At 44.2% G+C, this 25,596-nt stretch overlaps 1 protein-coding gene and 2 pseudogenes across 2 annotated transcripts in view; all 3 read left to right on the top strand.

The window, feature by feature from the left end:
- Positions 1 to 25,596, top strand: part of ZFYVE9 (zinc finger FYVE-type containing 9) — a 391,527-nt gene that overhangs the window by 301,787 nt on the left and 64,144 nt on the right. For both annotated transcript variants that reach the window (XM_069232671.1, XM_069232672.1), the window contains 2 exons: positions 7,633 to 7,857; positions 9,248 to 9,330. In XM_069232671.1, coding sequence (XP_069088772.1) covers positions 7,633 to 7,857; positions 9,248 to 9,330 — 308 coding nt within the window. The remainder of the gene's footprint in view (positions 1 to 7,632; positions 7,858 to 9,247; positions 9,331 to 25,596) is intronic.
- LOC138293805 (nuclear receptor coactivator 7 pseudogene) lies at positions 17,259 to 17,919 on the top strand (annotated as a pseudogene).
- Positions 19,070 to 19,691, top strand: LOC138293804 (nuclear receptor coactivator 7 pseudogene; annotated as a pseudogene).

Here is a 25,596-nt window from a genome sequence, read left to right as displayed (position 1 = left end):
CTGAAAACCTGTGAGATACTAGTGGGTTGACTGACTGGTCCTGACCAGTTCAGCCACCACAAACGCATTTCTGGTGTCCCAAGGTGAGAGCCAGCAGTCTTGAGGACCAGAGACAAAAGCCTGCATTGAGTGGGGGTGTTATCACCTCACCCAGACAGGATGGACATTCCAGGGCGGGAAGCGTCAAAGTCCTGGCCTTCTTTGTAATGTGACCCAGGTCTCTCCAGATAGTGATGACTAAACCCCCACCTCCTCCCCCCTGTCCTGACCCCACTTTCGGCAGCAGCACAGGTGGGAAAATTAGGCAGCTTAGGAGGTGTGACCACTTCATGCCAGTCCTACTCCTAAGGTGGACTAGCTGAAGTGGACACCACTTTTCAGATTCCTCCATCTTGTTTGGAAGGAATTAGGCCACTAGGGTTAGGGTTATGCCCACTGCCCAGCAGAAGTGGTCATAGCTGGGGTGTAGTCACCCTAAAGTTGGGCAACCTATTGACTTCTGCCTGGCACTCCCTGTAACGCCCCTAAATTGAGTATTTAGGTGGCACCCTTGAACCCTGGAACTCAGATCCTGACTACCTACGAAGCAAACGACAAAGAAGAGTTGCCCTGCAGAAGAAGAAAAGAAGCAGCAGCTGACTTGGAACCAGCCCCTGAGGCCTGCCTGCCTGCTGACCTCGAAGGATTCTGCCCAAAAGATGACTCGTCCTGCAGCTGAGCCTCCAAGAAACCCAGAAGGACTGCCTGCCTTCTAAAAAGACTCAGACTCCCATGAGCAGCAGAACTGCTCTGCAACAAAGTTTCAAGAAAGGACCCTGCAGCCCCTAGAACAGCAAGGAGACGACACCCGATGTGAGCTCTACACCCGACAACTATAACCGAGGTGAAGCCAACCAACGGTGTCAGTCCAGTTCCCCAGCTGTCTAGAGTCTGGTTCCACTCAGTTTTCACTCCTCTTGGACTCCCCTAAGTTTCCTGCAGCCTCTACACACAGACCCCCCCCTCTCCTGCAGCCTTGTGGTGAGAGAAAACCTGACCCCATTTAAGGAGGGACACTGGTGCCAACAACATCCTCCCGGCTCCCCTGAGCTTGAGTCCACCTTGGGTCCACCCTTGCGGGGCTCCACAAAGACAACTAGAGCCTCAACATTCAGGACCCCCTGATCGCGAGTGCTCTCAGATGAGAAAACCGGACGCCTAAAGACAACCCTGCATCCATCGCCCTATGGGTACAGGAGAAAAGGACCAAAGGTGCACCTACATTCACGAGCACCCCAAGTCTACTACCTACCTGCTCGTTGTCCCTGACTGGCTTCCCAGCCAGAGCCTGCAGCCTGTTTGTCACAAGGTCCAACTCTCATAGACAACCATTAAGCACCTGACGCATTACTGCACACGGCCAACCCAGTGCTGCCCGGTGTGACCTGTTGGTGTGGTTCTGATTAGTGCCCAGTACTTACGTTTGCTCCCTGAGCTCGACCTTGTAAGGTGTTGTTAACCCTGTGTTTGTTGAACATTGTTTTCTTCTTTAGGATAACTTTGAGAGAACTCTGAAAATTGCACTGTGTTGATTTCTGAAACAACAAAGTATTTATGCTTGTAAATCTACTTACCTGATTTGGAAGTTCTTGGGTTTGAAACATATAAAAAAAGAAAATTATTTTTCCAAATTGGTCTCGGATTTATTCTTTGAGCGTGTCTCATTTATTGCCTCTCTGAATATAACAAGTGCTTAGCACTACCCTCTAATAAGCCTAACTGATTGCCCACATGTAGGAAGCTGGTTCTGTATATACCATATCAAAATGAAATATAGTGTGCAAAGTCCAGGGGTTCCCCAACAGGCTTGACAGAGGCAATAATAGATAATAATAATGCTTTATTTGTGGTAGTGTGATTGAGCAGGTAGGCTTATCAGAGGGAAGTGTTAAGCATGTGTTGTACACACACAAGCAATAGAAGAAAAACACACTCAATGACTTAACTCCAGACCAATAGGATTTTATATAGAAAGATATATTTTTGTTAGTTTACTTCTGGAACCACAAGACTTAGTTCAGAAGTAAATACTGTTGCAGGTCGGTAGTTATCATAGACATCAATGAAACTTTGTTCCCTTCAGTCAAGTAAACAGTTTTGAAGAAAACAGAGAATATCTATTTTAAAGGTGGACACAGTGCATTTTCAGTTCCTGGGGGAAGAAAATAAAGTACAGTTTTAGAGGTAAATAAACAACTTACAGTTCCAGTCTCCAGGTTATAGGTAGTCCACTGTTGGGGGTTCAAGTCAACCACCAAATACCCACCACCAGCAGCACTGGGCCGGCCGGGTGCAGAGGTCAAAGTTGAGCAATTTTAATGTGGGCTCCTGTGGAGACAGGGGGTACTCTGAATTCAGTCTGCCAGCAGGTAAGTACCCATGGCTCGGAGGGCAGACCAGGGGGAATTAGAGGAGCACTGGAGGGGCCCCAAGTAGGCACCAATCCCACACCCTCAGCGGCACTGGGGCAGCAGGGTGCAAACAGGGCGTCAGGTTTCCAATGAAATTCTATGAGGGGACCTCAGGGGTCACTCAGGCGCGGCATGTGAGGTCCGAAGGTGTCTCGAGCACACCACCGGTCAGACAGGGAAGAGGGCCGCCTGTTGATCGTCGCTGCACCGGCTGTCGATTTCTCCAAGCCCTGGGGGTTGTGGGTGCAGTGGGTCCTTTGGCGTCGGTTATCTTAGTCCAGGGCAAGGAGGTCCTCGGCATTCCCTCTGCAGGCGTTGTTGTGGAGGGGTGGAGAGGTCAACCCAGGATGGGCACTTTGTCGCCATCGCCTGGGGGTCCTCTCTGGTCGGTTGGGCCACCTGGATTCGGGCCGTGGCCGTCGGGTGCAGAGTGGTTAGGACTCACGCTTCTGGAGTGAGGTGGGAGTCCTTCAAGAGGTTTCCTCTTCTGTTCTTCTTTGGAAAGTGCTGCTGTCCACTGGAGTTCTTGATCCCCTGTGATGCAGGCAGTCCTCTGGAGGTTTTTCAGAGGTCGCTGGTCCTGCAGGGACGCTTCTCTTTTCTTCAGCAGGTTCTTTGAAGCAGGAGACAGGCCAGTAGGGCTGGGGCCAAGTCATTTGTTGTCTCCTTTCCTTCTCTGCTGGGGTTTCACCTAAGCAGTCCTTCTTCTTTTCTTGAGGTCGTCAGGAATCTGACTAGCTTGGTTCAACGAGCCCTTAAATACAATATTTAGGGGTGGTGGTTTAGGGTTAGAGGGCAGTAGCCAATGGCTACTGTCCCTGAGGGTGGCTACATACTCATTGTGCTCACTCCATTTGGGGAGGGAAGCACATTCCTGTCCCCATTGGTCCCTGTCCTCCAAACCAAGATGGCCGGGGCTGGGCATCTCCTCTAGCTGGAGTGCCCTGGGACATTGTAACACGAAGTCTGAGCCTTTGTTGCAGTTCCTGCAGGGGGGCAGGTGTGAAGCACCTCCACCCAGTGCAGGCTTTGTTTCTGGCCTCAGAGCACAAAGGCTCTTGCCCCAGGAGGTCAGAAACTCGTCTCTCAGTGGCAGGCTGGCACAGACCAGTCAGTCCTGCACGCAAGGATTGGGTAAAATACAGGGGGCATAGCTAAGATGCCCAATGTGTGCAATTTTTAAAAATCCAACACTGGCATCAGTGTGGGTTTATTATTCTGAGAAGTTTGATAACCAAACTTCCCAGTATTCAATGTAGCCATTATGGAACTGTGGAGTTTGTTTTGACAAACTCCCAGACCATATACTTAATATGGACACACTGTACTTACAGTGTCTAAGAATGGACTTAGACAGTGTAGGGGCATATTGCTCATGCAGCTATGCCCTCACCTGTGGTACAGTGCACCCTGCCTTATGGCTTTAAGGCCTGCTAGAGGGGTGACTTACCTATGCCACCGACAGTGTTTTGTGTGCATGGCACCCTGAGGGGGATACCATGACGACTTTGCCTTTTTCTCCCCTCCAACACACACAATCTGCAATGTTGGTTTGCATGTGTTAGGTGAGGGGTCCCATAGGATGGCACTACACGTGCTGCAGCCATTAGGGACCTTCCCTGGTCACAGGGCCCTTGGTACCACTGGTATCTTGCACAAGGGACTTATCTGTGTCCCAAGGGTGTGCCAATTGTGGAAACAATGGTACATTTTTAGTGAAAGAACACTGGTGCTGGGGCCTGGTTAGCAGGGTCCCAGCACACTCTGTCAAATCAGTATCAGGCAAAACGTGGGGGGTAATTGCAACAAAGGCTGGTTTCCTACACCACACTACCAAAAAACAGAGCATTAATCCTATCTACTTTTGCCTCTGCAAAACCAATTGGGATTCACTAGACTCTCTGCACAGTGTACTTCATTTTAGTGCACTAAATAGAGAGCCAGCTTCTTACAATCTTGATTTCCCGGACTAGGCCAGCAAAATGTGGTACTCTAGATTCTGAGCCTAAGCATTTGCCATGCAATCAGTCTTCTGCTTCATCAGAATCTCATGTCTCAGCAGTAAAATGCATTTGCTAACTGAGGTGGTGAATGTTATCCTTGCCGCCAGACTCCTTTCCACAAACTCCATCTACTCTGACTGTTGAGACCGATTACAAGCCAAACTTTGATGTTTTTAAACAGCCCTTTTGGCCTTTCTGTGTCTACCAAACCAATTGTCCTTGTTTAAGTCGCCTGATACGTTCCATTAACTGTCTGATGCACGTGTTTCCTTTAAAATCCATTTGTAATGACCCAGTGTGACCTTAATCTGCTCTTGACGTTCTTTATGTGCATGCCGGTCGAGCCTATGCACAGCTGATCTTTAAGGCTCTTGTACTGAAAACAGAATTCCTTATTGCTGTCACATCCACACACCATGTGAGAGAGGTGCAGGTGAAGTTGCTCCATCTCCTTGATCAAAAGAAGGTATTGAACTTTTACATCAACCAGACAAAAGATTATCGGTGTACAATCAACTCTTAATTGGCTCCTCAGGTGCAAAGAAGGGCAGGGCCTTGTTAAAAAGTATACTATTTAGGTAGAAAGCTCTCTGCGTTAAGAGATGCAATGCACTGGCCAATAGGCAGCCCATTCCACCAACTCAGATACTGCTATGGCGGTACCTGTTCCTGATAGCTGCCAGGCTGAGACACGGGCAAATGTATATACGTTCATGAAGCACTGTAGTCTTGGCAGGTAAGTCCAACAAGAAGGTCACTTCGCTCACCCAGACCTGCAGGACATTTTGGCCCGAGTCCAATCCCCAGACCCACCACCTTTGGAAGTTACTGCTTTGGTATCTATTCAAAAGGTGATTTGCAGTTATTTACCTTTTGTAGAAATCTGGCGTATACTCTAACAAAAATTCCTCACTGTCCTCCCGTCTCCCAGTTCTGTTCAGTAACCTGAACTGATTAACATCTAAAAAGATACCAAATTCGAGACTGGCACACTGACACCAACTATTGTTCTAAGTTCCTGGTTTGAGGGCGCAGAAAATGAGACAAGAAACTGTTGTCAATTCTCAGGGGTGGTGCTGACATGCGGCTCCTCTTTATCAATTCTACTGCATTACGGAGCCAACATTGAGCTGCATGACACCACCTGCCAGCACATGGGAGCACTGATGTTGACGTTTTCCAGTTCCTGTCTCTCACCTGTGGATATTCCAGATTTGCAAAATCTCTGGTTAGGTAGAGTATCCACCACAAAACGCACTTCCGAAGGTAAGTTACTTGTTTTTCATGCCTACATTGATATCCACAAAAATCAGAACTTACATTGTTGACAGCTTCATCTTCTGCTATCTTCTGAAGGTAAAGGTACTGGGATCATAACTCCTTATTGTTACATATAATATAGGTTCTCAGTCACTTGACTCAAAAAGGTAATTGAAGAAAAAAACAGCAAAAACCTTTGTATAATGTTTTGGCGCAAAAAGAACAATTATATCTATAGTCTTCTTCCTCGTGGTACCACAAAACAAAAATTCCAACATTGTGCAGCTTCAATATGTGTTTTCAGGAGCACCATTCAATAAACACTTTAAATGAAGATCAGGCAGAACATGGAAGCAAGGAGGAAATACTAATAACTGAGGGTGCTAATCACACCTTCCTTCCTGTTGTAGACAATACAATTTTAAACTTTTCATTGACTTTGTATTTGCTTTACCAGTGAACGGAGTCTGATAGCTGCCTATTCCACGTTACCATTATTGAGAAAGAAATCGCATTACTGAAAACAAGCTTGTGATGAATTCCTGAAGATTACAGAACGTGATAGTTAAAATAACCATGGCACCACAAAGAGGGCATTTTTCTTGTGGGGTTTCCACCTCCTCCTATAGCTTAGTTTGATTAGGTTCCCATTTACATAAAATGTGTATGTCTCCTGATTCGACCACCCTTCAAAGGGGTTTTACAGAGCAATGGTTTATCATTCCATACAACCTGCAAAGTACCTCTGTAAAGATCAATTGTACACATATAACTGAATTTATATGTGGCCAGGTAGGCACTAAGAGGAGGTTTTCTGTCTGGCATATACCGTACTTGGAACAGTGAATTTAGTGATCAAATACTCTGCGTGTGGTGCTTATAACTACCTTCTATTAATTCTCCCGAATATCATTTGTCATAGATACTAATTTGCTGCCAACCTCGCTAGGTTAAATTGGAGAATAAAATCTATGCTAAATGCTTAGTGTCATTCAGACAGATACATCACTACAGTTGGATCTTAAGCCGCGGTAGACCCTATAGTTCTGCACAGTGAAGATGGTACGGCAACTCCTCAGAAACAGTCATGCAAGGTCAATTTTCTGTGACCAGTGCATTTTCTCAACCCAAGACACATTGTTAAAGAATTTAGTTTGAATTATGTTAAATGTAGCTAAACAAACCTTCTTAGCGTTTCCTTCACAAGATTTACTTCAAGCAAACCATTATTTCAGATACCCGATGAATAAGTTTTGCCTTGTAGAAAGAAGCAACTGGAAACCAGACTGGCTGCTTCTTGCCTTTGGCTTTGTGGTGAGGAGAGAAGTAGAGGGAATTTAATCTATAAGCCTCACCTTTTGGGACAATAATTGTGAGCATGGAAGGTTACTACTCTTCCATCTTCTTTTCCCCAAGTCATTCAAATTATTAATAGAGAAAAGCCCTGTGAGTAAGATAGTGAGCAGAGTAGGGGTTATCAAGCTCAATTTCTCCAGTGTTCCACTTTTCTTTAAGTCACCCAAATCTTCCATAGTAATTTGTGACATAATGTCAATGGGGTCTATTCTAGTCAAGACAGTTGTAGGCTGCTACTTACAGTACCAACAGAATGAGATGCCGGAATGCCACTACAAGCGGTAAATTGTTTTCTTGTACTAGAGGGGATTGTGTTGGTGGCAGCTCAATGAAATGATGCTAAGTATCATTGCACTGATCCTTGTAAAATATACTTATTTATTGCCTGTAATGTTCCCACAAATTGAAACTATTTTATAGTGATAACTCCTCCTGTCACTGATGATCTGTTTATAATGTTCATGCTACATTAACTTTTTTTAAAAGGTGGTTTCTATTTTACTGTGATAGATATTGTGCCTGTCACTTCCGAGCTGTGTCTGACTAGTATATTGTACTTGCAGGCACAGTTGTAGGGAACCTCGGACACTCTTTTCTCAGCCAGAGTTTTTTGGGCAGCAAGGAGCATGGTGGTTTCCTCTACGTTACATCAACATATCAATCTCTGCAGGACTTGGTGCTCCCAACTCCTCCCTACCTGTTTGGCATCCTAATTCAGAAATGGGAGACTCCGTGGGCAAAAGTGTTCCCTATCCGGCTGATGCTGCGACTTGGAGCGGAATACAGGCGTAAGTAGTGGAATTGTTAGGAAGAGAATTGTTATCTTTATTCTGCTGATGCTTTCTTTTCATTTTAATGACTCTGAGGATTTAAAGAACATGTTTTTGTAACTGTTTGGATAAACAGTGTGGCTGCCCGTGCTATCTGCATGTGGAGATTTTTTCAGCACACAGTAAAATACGTTTAATACTTTGCCATAGAGCTAATTCTAACTATGTACTCGAGCAAAACGAAACAAGCCTTAAAGTCCTTCGGCACATTCATTAGTACACATAATTATCTACACTCTGGTCTAGTTGGCTACTGTCTAGCATAGTTCATCATGCATTATCTCCTGTCTGTCTATGCTCCCCTCTTTTTCCACCCCAGCTTGGGTGTCTTCTGACAATATTCCTGCAGACTGCAGTTTGGCACTCTTCCTGTCTCTCTCCCTGCCTCTACCCAATCTCTGTAAAGAACATAGAGATGTTTCTTTATTATAGTTCAGACCCTAGTTTCGAAGCCTGTCAATTGATCATGTGACCCAGCCCCAGACTCCATTATGTATCCCCACCATTCAGGGTGTTCAGGTCAGGCATCCAGCTAAAGTACCTGGAGGCTAAGGATGATTTTCTGTAGCGACTTTGCTGTTTGCTCCAAGTAGGCTTTAGGGCCTGATGACTTCTGCTCATATGTTTAACATCTCCCTCACCCCCCAATCCCTCATTTTCATAAATCTAACTGCAAATTTTCCACAGGATTATTCATTGACATCTATACATGTAATTTTTCTATCGGAACTCGTCCCCTTGAGTAGCAAGCACGTTTATTGTAGAGTCACCAATGAAAATCAGGTGATAGCACACTCTCTAGGTGAAGGCTTTTGATTATAAAGGTGGGTTAATAAATCCTGCAGGAAGCATAATCTTGTCCTCTCAGATACCTTTATAAACATTGTCATACATACCAGCAGCGTCAAGTTTGCGTTGACGTGACAAGCACATGTTAGAACCTCAAGCATCACATCCAACTCTACTGACTACAGCATACAGCTTTGAGTATAATAGCCCCAGAAAGTTTGGCTGCTATTGTGTCATACACGGGACACTCGAGACGAATGATAGGTAGCATGCCTATGCAATATATTAGTCTGCCCAGCGTTGCCAATCACTAACGAATATGACTCACCACTAACACATATTTAATTGGAACATCAAAAACTAGTTTGATTATGGTCAATGAGAATCCCAGAATCATGAATGGCTCTCAGATTTCAGGTGCACTGAGCATCCTATTTGTGGAAATGTTCTACATACATGCATGTAACATAAAACACATAACATAGGTGGATATCCTTTGTTTTCCTGTTTATCACATATAATATTTCAACTAATGATGTACTCTACCTTGTTCTCGCAGTTTATCCATGTCCACTCTTCAGTGTGAGATTTCGGAAGCCATTGTTTGGAGAAACTGGGCATACGATAATGAACCTCCTTGCAGTAAGTGACACTCTGAATACTTTTTGAGGGAATTTCATATGTAATGAAAACAGAATGAAAGACACAATACTTCTGTCGTTCTTGGTTCTCAAAAAAATGAACAAATTAAGTGTAGTCTAGACCGAGCTTATTAGGAATTTTGAACCTCAACAAAACTACCTTTAAAAATCACCTCAGCTGAAAATATGAAATTTCGATGATACTGTGGTTGCTTTTGGGAAACCTTTGGCTGATTGACTTTTTTACTTTGTGATCCTATGTATGGGTCCTGGATGCAATTTCGAGGCACTTGTTACTAGTATTTATCCCAGATCTCTTGGCTTTCCATATGGCTGCATTTAGACTGACTTAGCCCTGTCCTTTTATGTACTATTTGCATGTGCCCACTTTCATTATCTATTACCAGTTATCACCATCATTTATCAAGATAAGAACAAAAGAGACCGGTAAATCTTAACAGAACACTAAATCCAAGTAGATATACAACGAGGAGGGATTAAGAAATTGAAGAAAAAAGTTGAAGGAATATAAACATCAGTTGGGACTGTGTGGGCCCAGAAGGCAGGTAGTACCATGTAAATGAAGGGAAAGTCAATAACAGATTAACCTGAGGGAGAAATATGAAGCAGGGCAGAGAGATTGAGGCACCTGCAGGTTGCAAATGAGTGAAGGGACCAGATTGGAAACTCTGTGATGGGTCTGGAAGAGTGATCCAGGAGGCAGAGTAAGATAGTTCGGTGGAGAGGTAAAAAAAGGAGGACTTAAATGGGACGTTAAGAGAAAAGCATGGAGGTGAAACATTAGAAGATACAGAAGATTGTTGGATAGATTTAAAGTGGATAGAGAGAGTGCTAAAAGGACCCAACAAGGCTCAGAGAGACGAAGAAGGAGAATTCTAGAAAGATGGAAAGGGATGCGGATTTGGAAATAGAGGCCATCTTGATGAAGGAGGAAAACAGAAAAACTGCATCACTGATGAGGGACAGAGCCCGAGAGGGAGACTTGGACAGACCAATATGAAGTGGAAAGGTGGTAGAGGTGAGAAGAGCGAAGGAGCAAGAGATGCAGGAAACAAAAGAGACAGGCAAATACAGAAGGCAGTTGGAGAGACTGGAACAGAGAAAGAGCAGCACATGAAGAGTGAGCTGTAGATAGTGACATAGATGTGAGACTTAGTAACAAACAGTGAATTAACTGTTGAAGGCTGACAGATGGGTGTTCAGATTGAGACAGAGGGCATGAGAAATTAGGTAAAAAAGGGATAGATGTAGTGAAAGGGAGAGTGAAACTGGAGAAAGAGCTTTTACAGGTAAACATTAAGATAATCAGACAACTTAATTGGGGAAAAGAGGAAGAGCTCCAGGTATAGAGATGAGGAGAGAAAATAAAACAGAAAACATACTAGGGATCAAGGGGCCTACGAGAGAGAATATGTGAATAATTGGAGAATAGAGTTGAAAGGGAAGAGAGTTAGAGAAGAAAGCAAGAGGAGGAGAAGGTGGAAACTGACGGATGAAAAAGGATGGGCAACAAGGGCTACAGGGCGAAAGAGAGATGACAGTAAAGAGACATAGGAAGTGAATAGAACAAGGAAGAGAGAAGAACTGAGAAAATGATGGTGCAGAAACCATATTGTGAAAGGTGGAAAGATGATCATAGAGGGCAAAAGGGTTCAAAGGACAATTGAGGGCCAGTAGACTGATGTAGACATACTGGAATACACTACCACTGTTTAAGGAAAACTTCCTCTTTAAATAATAATTCCATGGTCCCTCCACTCTGACCGGTTCTAGTATTGCTGTGTTAACATTTGTAGATTAGTGGGTATCAGATGTAGCTGCTGTTTTCCACAAGAGGGTGTTCTTGGTGACATAGGTAATGAACGAGAAGTTTGTTGCCAAGAATGCCTCTTGGAAAACTATGATGTAAACACTTAGTGTTCATTTGTCGAACCCCATGGGCCAGCTCTGCAAATGGAGGGATGTCATGTGAAACCCACAAAAATAGGTCACTTACCAAAATGATATGACGACCTATCCTTCCCACTTCTTCACTAACCCCTTTAAATCCTATTGAAACCTGGTTTCCCGGCCGTGCATCCTATCTCATGGGCATCCCACCTGCTTTCAATTTCCTTATATATTAAAATTAAATATCTACTGTCCTACTACCATCTCTTGTCACTCTCTCCCTCATTGCACACAAACTTGACCCCCTGTTGCTTTTTTAGGAAGTGCAGAGCAGGCGCAGTGCTTGGCAGCATCTCTGCAAAACACGCATAATCCCATCACTTTCCAGAGGCCCTGGGGAGGAAGGGAAGAGGGGCACCTGCTATTTTCCAGTTTCCTCATGTCTGTGGAAACCCCGGGAAGACAGGTAGAAGGAGGATCAACACCCATCATTTCACCCACTCCTTCTCTTTCACTGGACATGTCCCTCCAGTGTAGTGTTTACGCCACAACAGTACGTAACTAGTTTAGTTTTTCACTTCCTTCACACTGATTGAGAACAGTCTCTTCTGTTCTCAATTTTGGCTTTCTTTGAAAGTGAAAAGTTCCAAAAGATTGAATGGTTATAAAATCATATATTATTATTCAAAAAATATTTGTCATTTTCAAATTTTATATCGTTTGAGTAAAGAATTTGAGAGTAGCTAGAGGTAATCACAGGGATACGGAGAGAGAAAGAATAGGTAAAAAGGGTGAGGCTCGAGAGTGTAATAAAAATTAGCAAGAGATGGTTGATAGTAATGCAAGCATGTGGCGAGGGAAATTTGTGACAGGAAGAGTAGAGGAAATTATCTAAATTGTAGAAACTGTTATATGTTTTGCAATATGCTCGCTCCACAACCTGCAAGCATAGGCCTGTGTAGATTATGCTTACATCAGGGACAGTTTGTTTTATATATTTACAAACTACCTACAAGTGAGAAATATTGCATTTTGTGTGTATATGCACGTAGTTTCTAATCACTCTGTTATTGCACAAACACCCGCACACCGTCTTCAATTCCTCTTTTTCCTCTATAAAATAAAAAATAAAGCCATTTGTGAATTGAAAGGCTTCATTTCACCATCATACACAGTGTATTTCAGTGATTCCTGGTGAAGCATATCAGTCTGTCTACGCTCCTCTGATAACATGAACCTTCCCCACCCTTTATTTGCTTTTATCTTCCAAGAATTCTTAGCTCCCAAAAATTGAGACTTACTATATCCTCATTGATTGCCTTTTTCGTAGTCCTGTAGCATGCTCTGTAGCTAGTTCCGATTTGGTCTTGCCATGATTCTCCTTTTTTGGGTCGAAACCTGCCAAACAGCTCAGAAAGAATTTTACTGGGAATGTTGCTAGCTGACCTGGGAAAAAAAACACATTCCATAGGCTTTTTGTTTTGTTGCTTCATTTTGTTGCTTTCAATTTGATGGCTTTATCTGTTTTGATTGTCTCCTTTTGTCTTATCACAAATGTCTGCCTTTCTGAACCCTTTTAGGTAGAGCATAGCGGCGCACAAGCGCTGCTCTTATTGACATGTTGTAATCTATTCTGTGGGCTTTAACCATTCCCATCTCACTCCCATCACTTTCATTCGTTCCTGGGCCTGCCTTTCAGAAATCCCTTGATGTCGTTGGTAAATGCTTTTTTTTTGTCCCACCCTAAGGCAGTTTTGTTACTGTCTTGGAGACTGACCCTGTTGCATGGATTATTGCACGATCGGGAAGGTACCTTAATGTGGCGCACAACTTTTTCTTTTGCCTCGCCGCTTCACTCGTGGCGGTATGTTATTTCTTCATCTTCCTTGGTTTTGGACGTCTTGCTGTTCCCTTGCGATGTTTTCTGTGGTTTTTTATTTATTTATTTATTTATTTTTTGCAGATTTATATAGGCCAAACTCGATACAAAGGTATTACAGCACGTTAAGTGAGCACTGGTTGCATTACAGAAGAACACATTCATTTTTGGTAGCAAGAGGAGATTAAGGGGTTGATCACGAGGCTGGCAGTCACAAGACCTCCAGACTCGCAGAGGCAGTCAGACCGCCACGTCTGTGGCAGTCCTACCACCATATTACAAGGTTAGTGGGCAGACCTGCCAACCTACCGCTGTCCCCGCCAGAATCCAAGATCCCAACAGTCTGACGGCGGTCCTAGTTGAAATCAGCCTGTTCAGCGCCACCCTGCTGATTACAACCTTGTTCTCCATCAGCCTTTCCATGTCTGTTTCACCACCATGAAAAGGCTGGTGGAGAACAAGTGCAGGAGGCCACAGGGGGGACCCCTGCACTGTCCATGCCCATGGCACGGGCACTGCAGGGTTTCCCCTGCCCAGCACCTTGGTTTTCACAATTCAGCCCAGTGGGAAAGTTGTAATGGGGCCAGTAGGGAGACAACCAATACCGCAGTGGTCTCCACATCGGGAGTTTGGTGGACGGATGTTTCCGTTCACCAAACTCCTAATGACCCTCTTAGTGATTTGCCCAGAATCACAGGATGTTGAGCCTGCGCCAAATCTCGAACTGTGTTCCCTGCTGCAAAGTCTGCTGCTCTGGCCCTTATGCCACATCCTCTCCCCTAGGGTTCTTCGTCTGGTGCGTGTTGGGGCAGTCTGTGAATAACTCGTTTATTTTAATATACCGCTTGGTAATACAGGTTCTGCCATTTCATAGAATTGCAAAGCAGGTGCCATTCTATAATTCATTTGCATCGACCTTGCAGAGATGAAGAGGTGAAAAAGGATGTCAGGATTGTAATCTGTGACATTATCGTTATGTCAAGACCTCTGCAGTGGGTGCATTACCAGCTGACGTGAGTAGAGCTTAACACTAGTTTTATATAGCGCTTGGTAATACAGGTTCTGCCATTTCATAGCTCTGCAAAGCAGGTGCCATTCTTAACAAAACCGCTATAATTAATTTGCAGTTAAGCTGCCTCTTCTGTTATTCTCTTTGTATACAGTCAATGTTTTTAAGTTAGGCCAGTATTGCCAATGTAAAGGAACACTTTCTTTAAAAGTTTAACTTAGTGAAATATACTACTGCCCCTTTTTCTTTGCTCCTAACTCTTTATACCCCCCCCAATTCTCCGGGTTAAATGCCACTTAGGTCCTTTTTGTGGCTTGTTTGGTGCTATAAAAGTTTAGATAAACACACTAGAAAGGGTTGCATCTCTAGGGTACCACAGCCAGTCTGTAGGAATGAGGCAAAAACACTCCCAAGATGGTGGCTTTGTTGTGTCCTCTGTCCTGCAGCGACAGGCCTGGGACTGTTGCTGTGGCACTTGGCATACATCCACTACACTCCAAACCAAAACACATAGGTAAAAGACATTGTCATTTACAACACCAGTAGCTCTAACTCTCACAAATGCGAGACCTATTGCATTGCAAATGCTTGTTTTTTTGCTAACACACTGCACAAGAGAGCATGTGTTTCCATCGTTCTCTGTGTTTTCACCCTTCTGTGAACATAAACTTCTGTGTCAAAAAACATCAACCTCGCATTTCCTGTCCTGTCAGTGTACACCATTTAACACTTCTCTGTTTTGGGGGCTTTTCCCTGAATCTGGTATTCTATTATTTCATTGTTGAATATATTTGTTTGTATCCTTTACATATTTCTATTTTAAACACCTTCATCTTCCAACTATTTTATCTGCAGCTATTCCACACTTTTTTGGTGTTTGTTTGATTCTCCCTGTACATTTATTTTCAGTATAACATTTGTGGATTTGTTTTTTTTAACACATTCACCCTGTGAAATGCTCACACAAGCATGTTTTTTTTACTTTCATACAGCTTCTCACTTATAACTGCACTTCCGCCCAGGTTACGTTATATACTGTTGCATCCAGCATCTTTCAACTCATTCAAAACTAGAACCCATTTATTACACATGGACAGTACAAACCTAACTCTACATCTTTCACCTTTCCATATAGTAACCTTTAGCCTCCTAAGTGCTCTTTTATTTTTATGCCCACCAGAGCTGTGTTTACACGCTCCTCCGTGCCCATTCGTTTGGTTAAAATGAGAGCAGGATAATGAACCAAACACAGTTTATTCTACAACGTAGCATAAATACACACACCTTACTCTTTCTTCATGCCAAATCTTTCACAGTTCAAAATTTGAATGCACTGTACTTTCATACCCTTATGCCACTTTTGTTCACCACTCCCAGAATGCTAACCACGCTATGTTTATGGTTCAGAGGCACGCTTTCATGCAACTATGTTCAATCAACCCAATGCTCCTCAGAATTCTTCATATCATGAGCACCATTTCGATACATTCATTCATTCCTTTCTTTATTTCTAATCTGTTCACTGTGTGCAAAATAACCTTTACATTTGAAATTATATACACCAAGCACAGAAAAGGAGAGATAAAAAATCAAGTCTCCCTTCTTTCCAACCTCCCTGCTTCTCCAGCAATACTGTTTTAGCCTTTACCACATCTTTTCATTTCTTTCCCGTATAAAGTCACCGTCACAAACACTACCCTGACACCATCAAAGCCTTCATGGCCACTGCTGCCAACCCTGTACTGCTCCTACCTAACACAAGTTCACATCTACAACTTCCCATATCTTTTCCAGCTTCCTCACTGGTGTCCTTATCACTACGCTACAACAATGCATTCTGTTTCATTAACTCTCCTGTGAGTGTTTCTGTCACTTGCCACCTTACCCTTTCTCAGATGCACACTCCTGCACTATCACTGTATTAAAATGTACTTTTTTCTAAATTGAACAATTCACTCAACAGCAGTACTGTCCTTTATAAATCCTACACATGTTGCAAGGCTTCAAAGCATTCCACATCCTCTCCCTCTCAACCCCCTCTCGATCTTGCTGCCACTCAGTCTACACGTTTACACCCAATGTGTTCAAAGGTCATTCATGTGCACTCTCAGCTTATGACGCTGCTTTCAGTTCCCCACAAATGTGTTGCCTTGGAAGGGCTTTTTTAACTTTCTGTGTGAGCCTTGGCACTACAATTGGATTTGCACCATCAAGCGTCTACCCTTTTCTGCTCACATTAACATATATCACTCTTTAAGATTACAACTACCGCTTGCCCCCAACATCCTGCATATCTCACTTATTAGCACATCTTCTCATCTGCAAGTATTTTTACCTTGCTCCTTCACTTTCAAACGCTTTACGAAGTGCATCCAAAAGGACACTTTTTCACCATTGTAATATTTACCTTCAAATAAAAAAATCATATTTATTACACTTCATAGTTTAACGCAACACTGTAAACTCTGCTCTGTTTTGCAACACTCCCAAAACAGGGTCCATGTTCACTCACACCTGTTTGCTTTCTATATTCCATACATACACACTATTATAAGCATGCACTTCACATTTCTAAATACAATTATCACGTATAAGTACATATAAAACTTCATTTCTGTCCCTTTCTTCTTACCTCATCACACCCTTGTTTATTTATTTTTACCCTTCTTTTGCTCCCTCCCCCACGCACAAGTTTTACAGTCACAACAATTTGAACACTACATGATTTATTACCCCTAACAACAGATACAGAGCCAAATGACACGACAACTTACTATAGGGAAAATAAAATCACTTCCGCTCAGAGAATTGAGATGTTCGCCCTAGAGTGTGTCCACAGTCCTGCCGATTGTACATTGGGTCTCCAACAAAAGCCGAGGCACCATTGCCCCTGGCTGACCAACCAGGGCTTGATGATGAAGAGATCCTTACTATGGGTTCCAGCGGTTCTGCCTCAGAGTGCACCAATGGTTGGAGCCCTTTCTCGGAACCCGCTCGGTGCAGCCACCATCTACAGCGGCAGAGGCTCTTCCTGAGCTCCTCCTCTGCCCTACAGTGCTACTTTAGGACTACTGACTGCTGATACCAACCCGACGTAGTGCAAGATGACGCACCAATCAAAAACAATGAAAAGAAAGATAAGAAAATGGTTATTCAAAAACCACCTGGAACCTCCAAATATGTAGCAATAGGCACAGACACATTAAATACGATAGTTTGGAAGTTCACTGTCACGTCAAATAAACTTGTGGAACTCAGCAGGCTGTTCACACACACAGTTGTGCCAGGGCAGGTTCTTTATGTGTCCAATACTCAATCTTATTCTATGCCTTCTACCTCCTTTCCCACTGCTGGTGGTGGTGTTTCTACTTCATTATCTGATGCTGAATATGGTAAACTTCCAGATGCAGATTTGGCACGAATGGCTAAGCCAATTGAAAGAGTGCTGTTATCCACATCAGAAGAGTAAGAACCAGTTATTGTGAATTTTTTTTAATTAACTTTAGATATATCACTGATGGGAAGGGTGAGATAGGTGGTGTTATAATTGTCAGACACAACAATGTTGTATTTGACCTGCACCAGTCCAATCTACTTGTTATTGAAAATGGCGTTGAAGTATGTCTCGTCTGCCCCTTGGATGAAGTGGCGTCTATTGTGCTGACATTGACCATAAAAAGATCAAAGACACCCTACCATCGCCTGGCGAGTGGGATGATCTGTCTTCTGAGAAGGATCTCTCAGTGAAGGAAAAAAGCAGGAAAATGGAACTACAATTGAAGAAAATTTAGATGCCACAATTTCAAAGCTCTCTGATGTTGATATGGCCACAAGAGAACTAGAAAATGTAAATGCCAAAGGGGATAGCAAAACCTTGGAACACTTTAATGACATTCCAATGTCAGTGTCTAAGATGAATGATCTGCCTCACAGCTGTGCTGAAAAGATTGCAGAACCTAGTAGTACCATTACAATTTTAGAACCCAGAACCAAAGAACATTCTCTTTTAGTAGATGGTTATATTCTGTAGGGAAAAGCTGTTCCTCCAGTTGAGAGGGGTATAGCAGGGAGCAAAGAAACTTTCATAGCTGAAGTGATTGCTGCTGAGGCGGCGGTCTCCCAAAGGGCTAAAGCAGAGCCTCCAATTTCTGCCATAGGGAAACAGTTGGTATCCACAGTCCTACGAAGGGGGTAATTGACATTGGGATTTCTGAGAACTTATGTTTACGTTTAAACGAGGAGTCTGAATTGTCCTCCTTGACAGAATGATTTTCCTCTGCGAAGAACATAAAAGGTGAAAACTCTGTTAAAAACTTTGAAGGACCTGAGTGAAGACCGATTATGAATTTGTCATTGACTCTAGCAAGAAGTTTCCACATCCCACAGTTTAAGTAACTGTAATATCCATGCTCATAAAACATTCTAGCAGCAGGCACAGAAACTCCATCTGAACCTGCAGATGGACAAAAAAAATACCACTCAAAACTTAAATGCTGACTCAGGTACATGCTCTTTAGGGAATGAGAAGGCATTTTTGAAAGAAGGTTCACCTGCAGTGAGTCGCAAAGTTTCAGAGATTCCCCGTTCTTCTGCTCATCAGGCAAAACCTTTCCAGAGAAGCAACAAGAGAGCAAGACAGATCAAACTGTGCCTTTTTAAAAGGATGCATTGACCAATCTAAGATATGCTACCATCAAAAGAGGAGAAAAGGAAGACCCCACAAATCTTTCTGTGTATTGTAGTGGGACAACCGATGGGAAAATCATTTAGCACAGAGTCCACAGTTATGGTGCAGCAGTATGCCAGGAAAAGAAACAGCTGGGGTATTGGTTTGTAGTTCCAAGAGAATGGGTGGATCATTTTATTCAGGTGTTACAAGTGGTATACAGAAAATATGCCAAAGACATAGGATTTGTTGTAGTTGAGAATGATGAACTTGATATGATAAACAACTTCTCCAGTGAGCCAAAAACCAAAAGGTGGGAGATCATCACAATTGAAGAGGCAAAGCGGCGGAAAAGTGTATGCAGCTTGGGCAAAGAGGGCACTGAAGAATTGACCTGAAGCATAGCAGTGCGCTCTTAGAAGATGTTCAAGTTGAAAAGCTTGTGCAATGCCTTCCAGCACGAGTTCAGGGGTATCCCTGATGATTGGCTTATAGTACACTGGAGTATGCACCAGCCTGAAAATTCTTTATAGGAAGACAACATCTGTTGACAGCCCGGTCCCTTTGGTCAGCAAAGGTATGGATAACCAAGTGTTCGGAGCATATGCAACTCATACTTTTAAGGTCAGTTACCACTGCTACGGAACAGAAGAAACCTTTCTTTACACATTCAGTCCTGATGTCAAGGTGTTTAAATGGACTGGGGACAATTCTTATTTCATCAATGGGGGGCTGGGCTCCCTTAAATTAATTGAAGGAAGTGGAGGATCTGTCCTTTAGCTGGATGCTAATTTGTATCATGAGCGCAGCAAACATTATGAGACCTTCAACAATGAGCCCCTCTCCAAGAAGGGAGACTTCATAGTGCAAGATATGGAAGTGTGGATATTTGAGTAACTGGTAACAGGTGTGGGACAGAAACCCTTTGGCTCTGTGAATACTAATTCAGAAAGACGTAGTTGAAGATGTCGCTTACCTCAACATCAGATAACTTGCTGCTTTGCCCGACACCTTCATTGTCAAGCTGTACAAACGTATTGAGCAGTCGGTGCAACCGCACCTAAGGCAAACTCAGACAGGCAGAATTGGAGGCTCACCTGCAGTGGACAAGATTGTGTTAAATTGACCAACTCTTTCCTTCACACATGAAAAGAAACGATAATGGAAAGTTTTAACGCCATTTGCTCAAGATGGCTGCTTCTTAAGTGCAGTGCAGTAAACGCACATCAAGAGCAGACCGGGTGAGGAGACTGGTCATATCTCCCGGTTTTGCAAGGACAGTTTGGGCATAAACAACTTGTTGCTAGCCAAAGGAAAGGGCTTGGAAAAGAATCTTTCCCTGAGAACGCTTTTACTGCCACATATTTGCTACAATAAATTCGCTTTTTTTCGGCGTTAAAAAGCAAGTATACATCGTTATCCAAATGAGCAAATATATATTTGAGAAATGATAAAAATATAGGTTAATCTCTTGGCTGACAATTTTTTAGATACATACTTTATTTTGTTCGAAATTTTAATTTGAGCTATGTGACTTGCACATCTGAAACCTCGATAAGTCCAAAAATTAAAACATAGATATGTGCGTGTTTTTTTAAGGTATTTATTATTTTTATCCCAGAAACATGTAATATTATTTTTTATAGTTTGGGCCTGTTTTTATAGTGCTTAGAGAACATGATTCTGAGCTGGCTTGTTGGCATCTTTTATAAGTACTAATAGAAGTATGCCAGGCTGCCAACTCTCGTTGGTAGAGATGCAGTGCTTATGTAGCTGCTAGCAACTTCACTGGTCATCCATTGGTAAAATGACTAAGTCTAGGAATCGCAGGACATTTCCATCAAATGTTTGGTGAGCTGAAAGTAAACTGTGAGACCAACAGCATTTTTAATACTATATTTTTCATATTTTAGATTTTATTTTGAGTAGTTTTAATGCTGACTGTGAATGTGTTGGTGGTGTATTCAAATAACATCCACTGTTATAAGTGAGCATAGTTCAGGCGTGCTCTAGGACTGTGTTCAGTGTTTAGGGGTGGCTCAGCACAGGAAGCTAGAAATGCTTTGACTTTTATGCAGTTGTGTTGTGTTGTTTATCAAGACATATGAAGGTTTTACAAACCTCTGGGTGCCAATGCTTCATCATTTGGTATCTCTGTGTATTGACCTTAAGTGAATTAGTGAAAATGACATATTGGCTTTTTTGTATGAAAAGAAACATTTCTCTTGGGAAGAGAGCATTAGTGGTACTATAAGTGGCTTAAGTTAGCAAATGAGAAACTGTGAAGGAAAGTGCCCTCTTGGCATGGTTACCCCCATTTTCTGCCTGTTGTCAGTGTGCTTGACTGTGTTCTCTGGGGTCCTGCTAACCAGGACGCCAGTGATTATGCTCTCCTCTAAATTTGGTTGCTACTAATTTTTTCTCCCCACAGTTGGCATACTGGTCCCCCCATATAAGTCCCTGGTACATGGTGGCTAGGTACCCAGGGCGATGAGGTTTCAGGGGATCCCTATGGGCTGTAACAGTTATTCTGCCACCCATAGGGAACCCATGCAAAGGGTTCTGCAGGCCTGCCATTGCAGTCTGCGTGAACCGGGTGCATGCACCCGGTTTTACTACAGGTCACTGTACGTCACTCCTTCCCCTATGGTAGGCCCTCTCAGCCAGAGGGCATGGTGCAGGTAGCCTTTGTGTGAGGGCACCCCTGCACTAGCAAAGGTGCCCCCACGACCTCCAGCCCCATTTTTAATGGACTTCGTGAATGCGGGGATACCATTTTGTATGTGTACTAGACCTAGGTCACTACCTACGTCCAGCTACATAATGGTAACTCCAGACATGAGCATGTTTGGTATCAAACATGTTCGAATCATACCCCAATACTGTTTCAAGTATTCGAAGTATGATTCCATGCACTCTGGGGGCTCCTTAGAGGACCCCCAGCATTGCTACTACCAGTCTTGCATGGTTTTCCAGGCAGCCCAGCTGCTGCCACCCCTCAGATAGGTTTCTGCCCTCCTGCTGATTGATCTGATCAAGCCCAGGAAGGCAGAACAGAGGATTTCCTTTGGGAGAGAGAGGTAACTCCCACTCCCCTTGGAAATAGGTGTGACTGGCATGGGAGGGGTAGCCTCCCCAAGCCACTGGTTTGCTTTGAAGGGCACATTTGGTGTCTTCCGTGCATAAACCAGTCCACACTGGTTCAGGGACACACCCCCTGTCTCTGGTCTGGCACGAAACTGGACAATGAAAAGGAGAGTGACCACTCTTCTGTCCATCACGACCCGAGGGGTGGTGCCCAGAGCTCCTCCTGAGGGTCCCTTGGTTCTGCCATCTTGATTCCAAGGTTGACAGGGAACTCTGAGAACATCTGAGTGGCCAGGCAGGGGACATCAGAGGCACCCTCTGATAGGTAGTTACCTGGTTAGGTGACCAAGCTCCCTCTTTTGGCTATTTAGGGTCTTCCTTTGGGGTGGGTCCTCAGATTTGGCGTGCAAAATTCCAGCCGGACTCCTCTACAACGTCTGCTTCGACTTCTGGCCTCTGGAACCGCAACTGGACCCTCCAGGAACCTACAAGCTGCAGATTCACGAGTAAGACTCTTCTGCAACATTGTGTCCAGAATTCCTCCCGGCTTTACAACATTCCTCTGGCCGTGCATCCTCAGAGGACTGAAACTCTTCAGCCTGCTCAAGAAGAAGAAGGAATCTCCCTTGGGATAGACATCACTCCCCTGCATCTGCAGGTACCTGGCTGCAACAACGACCAGATGCGTGGATCTCCCCTCAGCCTGAGTGGCATGGGTCATGGATCACGGGTGGTGGTCCAGAGAGTTCCCCTTGGTCCTCTCTACCAGCTCTCGCACTTTGATGGTAGTAAGTCCTTTCCACTCCATGCAAGACAGCACCCTGTGCACTGCATCCTTTGCGGCTGCCAAGGCTTGTTTGCCTCTCCTCCAAGGGTAACTTCAGGCAGCGTGTGACTCCAGCCCCCAGCACTCCCTCCTGCAACTCCTGGGCCTCTGCGTGGTCCTCTGGTAACGTGGGAGCAACTTCTGTGGTGCTGCGTGGGCTGCTTCAGCGACTTGTGTCCCTCTCCTGTGGGACACCTGTGGGTGCTGCCTCTGCTCCTGTGGGCCCCCTGTGACTCACCCTCTTGGATCGAGTCCTCTTGTACCTTGCTGGTCTCCGGCAACACCACTTTTCCTCCAACCGCAAATTTGCCATTGATAAGACTTGTTGGTGGAAATCCTTCACTGACACCCATCTGCAATCCAGCTTTCATCGCGAGACACCTTTTGCATGCATCAGGAACTCTTCTTCAGCTTCTGTCCTACAGTGCTGACCTGTCTTCCTTCTTCGTCGACCAACTCCAAAAGGTACCTCTTTCTCCCCCTGGACTCCACAGATCTCCATCTTCGGTAATCCACTGCTGATTTCTTGCAGGTTGTACTAGGTGTCTTTGTTTTCTTCTTTTCATCCTATGGGGTGGTTTGGGGGAAATCCAGGTGTAAGGAAATGCCTCCTTGGCATGGTTACCCCCTGACTTTTTGCCTTTGCTGATGCCAAGTTATGATTTGAAAGTGTGGTGAGGCCTGCTAACCAGGCCCCGGCACCAGTGTTCTTTCCCTAAACTGTACCTTTGTCTCCACAATTGGAACAACCTGTCATCAAGGTTAGTCCCTTTTAACTGGTAACCCTGGTACCAAGGGCCCTGATGCCAGGGAAGGTCTTTAAGGGCTGCAGCATGTCTTATGCCACCCTGGGGACCCCTCACTCAGCACATGCACACTGCCTCACAGCTTGTGTGTGCTTGTGGGGAGAAAAAGACTAAGTCGACATGGCATTCCCCTCAGAGAGTCATGCCAACCTCACACTGCCTATGGCATAGATAAGTCACCCCTCTATCAGGCCTTACAGCCCTAAGGCAGGGTGCACTATACCACAGGTGAGGGCATAGGTGCATGAGCACTATGCCCCTACAGTGTCTAAGCAAAACCTTCGACATTGTAAGTGTAGGATAGCCATAAGAGTATATGGTCTGGGAGTCTGTCAAACACGAACTCCACAGCACCATAATGGCTACACTGAAAACTGGGAAGTTAGGTATCAAACTTCTCATCACAATAAATGCACACTGATGCCAGTGTACATTTTATTGTGAAATACACCCAGAGGGCATCTTAGAGATGCCCCCTGAAAACATACCCGACTTCCGGTGTGGGCTGACTAGTTTTTGCCAGCCTGCCACACACCAGACATGTTGCTGGCCACATGGGGAGAATGCCTTTGTCACTCTGTGGCCAGGAACAAAACCTGTACTGGGTGGGGGTGCTTCTCACCTCCCCCTGCAGGAACTGTAACAACTGGTGGTGAGCCTCAAAGGCTCACCCCCTTTGTTACAGCGCCACAGGGCATCCCTGCTAGTGGAGATGCCCGCTCCTCCGGCCACTGCCCCCACTTTTGGCGGCAAGGCTGGAGGAGATAATGAGAAAAACAAGTATCTTGCAGATGGAGGATTCTCCCAATAGGATTAGGGATTTGACCCCCTCCCCACCAGGAGGAGGCACAAAGAGTGCAGTCCTTCTTCATCTTCAGGTTGCAGGAATCTATCTTCCTAGGTTCTGGGGGGCCCTAAATATTCAATTTAGGGGTGTGTTTAGATCTGGGGGGATAGTAGCCCTGAGGGCAAAAATGCCCTTCTAAAGCAGAGGGACTATCCCGTAGAGTGTAACCGTAGTATAGGATATACACTATGGCAACGGCCTGAGTAGACCCAGTCCGTACTTCCCCAGGATCCGGGAATCAGCGGTGTGTGTGCGTTCGATTTTTTTTCCTGTAAGATAAGGGACCCCCCCTTTTTTTACTTTGATGGAGGACTCATCGGTTTCTCTGATATAGAATCTACCTTTGGAGTACTAACAGAAATATTTTGGTTACCCTAATGTTTGTCCTTGAGCCTTGAAGAAGTCCGTGAGGACGAAACACGTGTTGGCTGTTACCGAATTTTCATATATCTGTTGTAACACATGGACTTTAATATCTCTGTATATTTATTCGATTTTTAATTACTAAGGATTCAATTTTCCTCTGCAAGCTTATTCATCTTGGACTTATCACTTCGGAGGGCCCTGGTTCCAAAATATAAAGTACCTTTATTTTTGTACAACCAAGTGTTTTCTTTCTTGTGTGTAAGTACTGTGTGACTGTAGTGGTATTGCATAAGCTTTGCACATCTCCTAGATAAGCCTTGACTGCTCATCCACAGCTACCTCTAGAGAGTCCTGGTTTCTAGATACTGTCTTCTAGATACTGCCTACACTTCACTGAGAGGGGATACGTGGACCTGGTATAAGGTGTAAGTACCATACGTACCCACCACACACAAGGCCAGCTTCTTACAAACTGGCAATATGTTAAGATTCCAGGGAAACTGAAACGATGCTTGTGGTTGCTGTAGTCCTGCTATAATTCATGGAATTCTGCAATCCTTGTATAAAGCCCTATATCTTTAAAATCAGCGACTTGTAACGCATCCAAACGGCGATTTTAAATTAGACATCCGAACTCGACTGTAATAAGTTATTACAGTCAAGTTCTGATATCACAGTGCTTGCTGCCAATAGCCGAGGTGAAAGGCAAGCCAGGTCACGGAGTAGCTGTTAAAAACAACACAAACGAAGCATTGCTTTTCACTGTTTGTCTCTCGCAGTCGCCAGCAAAAAAGAGTGATCAACAGAATGGCAAAAAGAAAACAAAAGACACGGGAGACTATGTGGAGTAATGGCTAGTGCATGGACTTT

This window comes from Pleurodeles waltl, chromosome 4_2, assembly GCF_031143425.1.
Source record: "Pleurodeles waltl isolate 20211129_DDA chromosome 4_2, aPleWal1.hap1.20221129, whole genome shotgun sequence".
NCBI classification, from domain to species: Eukaryota; Metazoa; Chordata; class Amphibia; order Caudata; family Salamandridae; genus Pleurodeles; species Pleurodeles waltl.
Note: the sequence above shows the minus strand (reverse complement) of the source record. Positions and strands in the feature narration are given on the sequence as shown.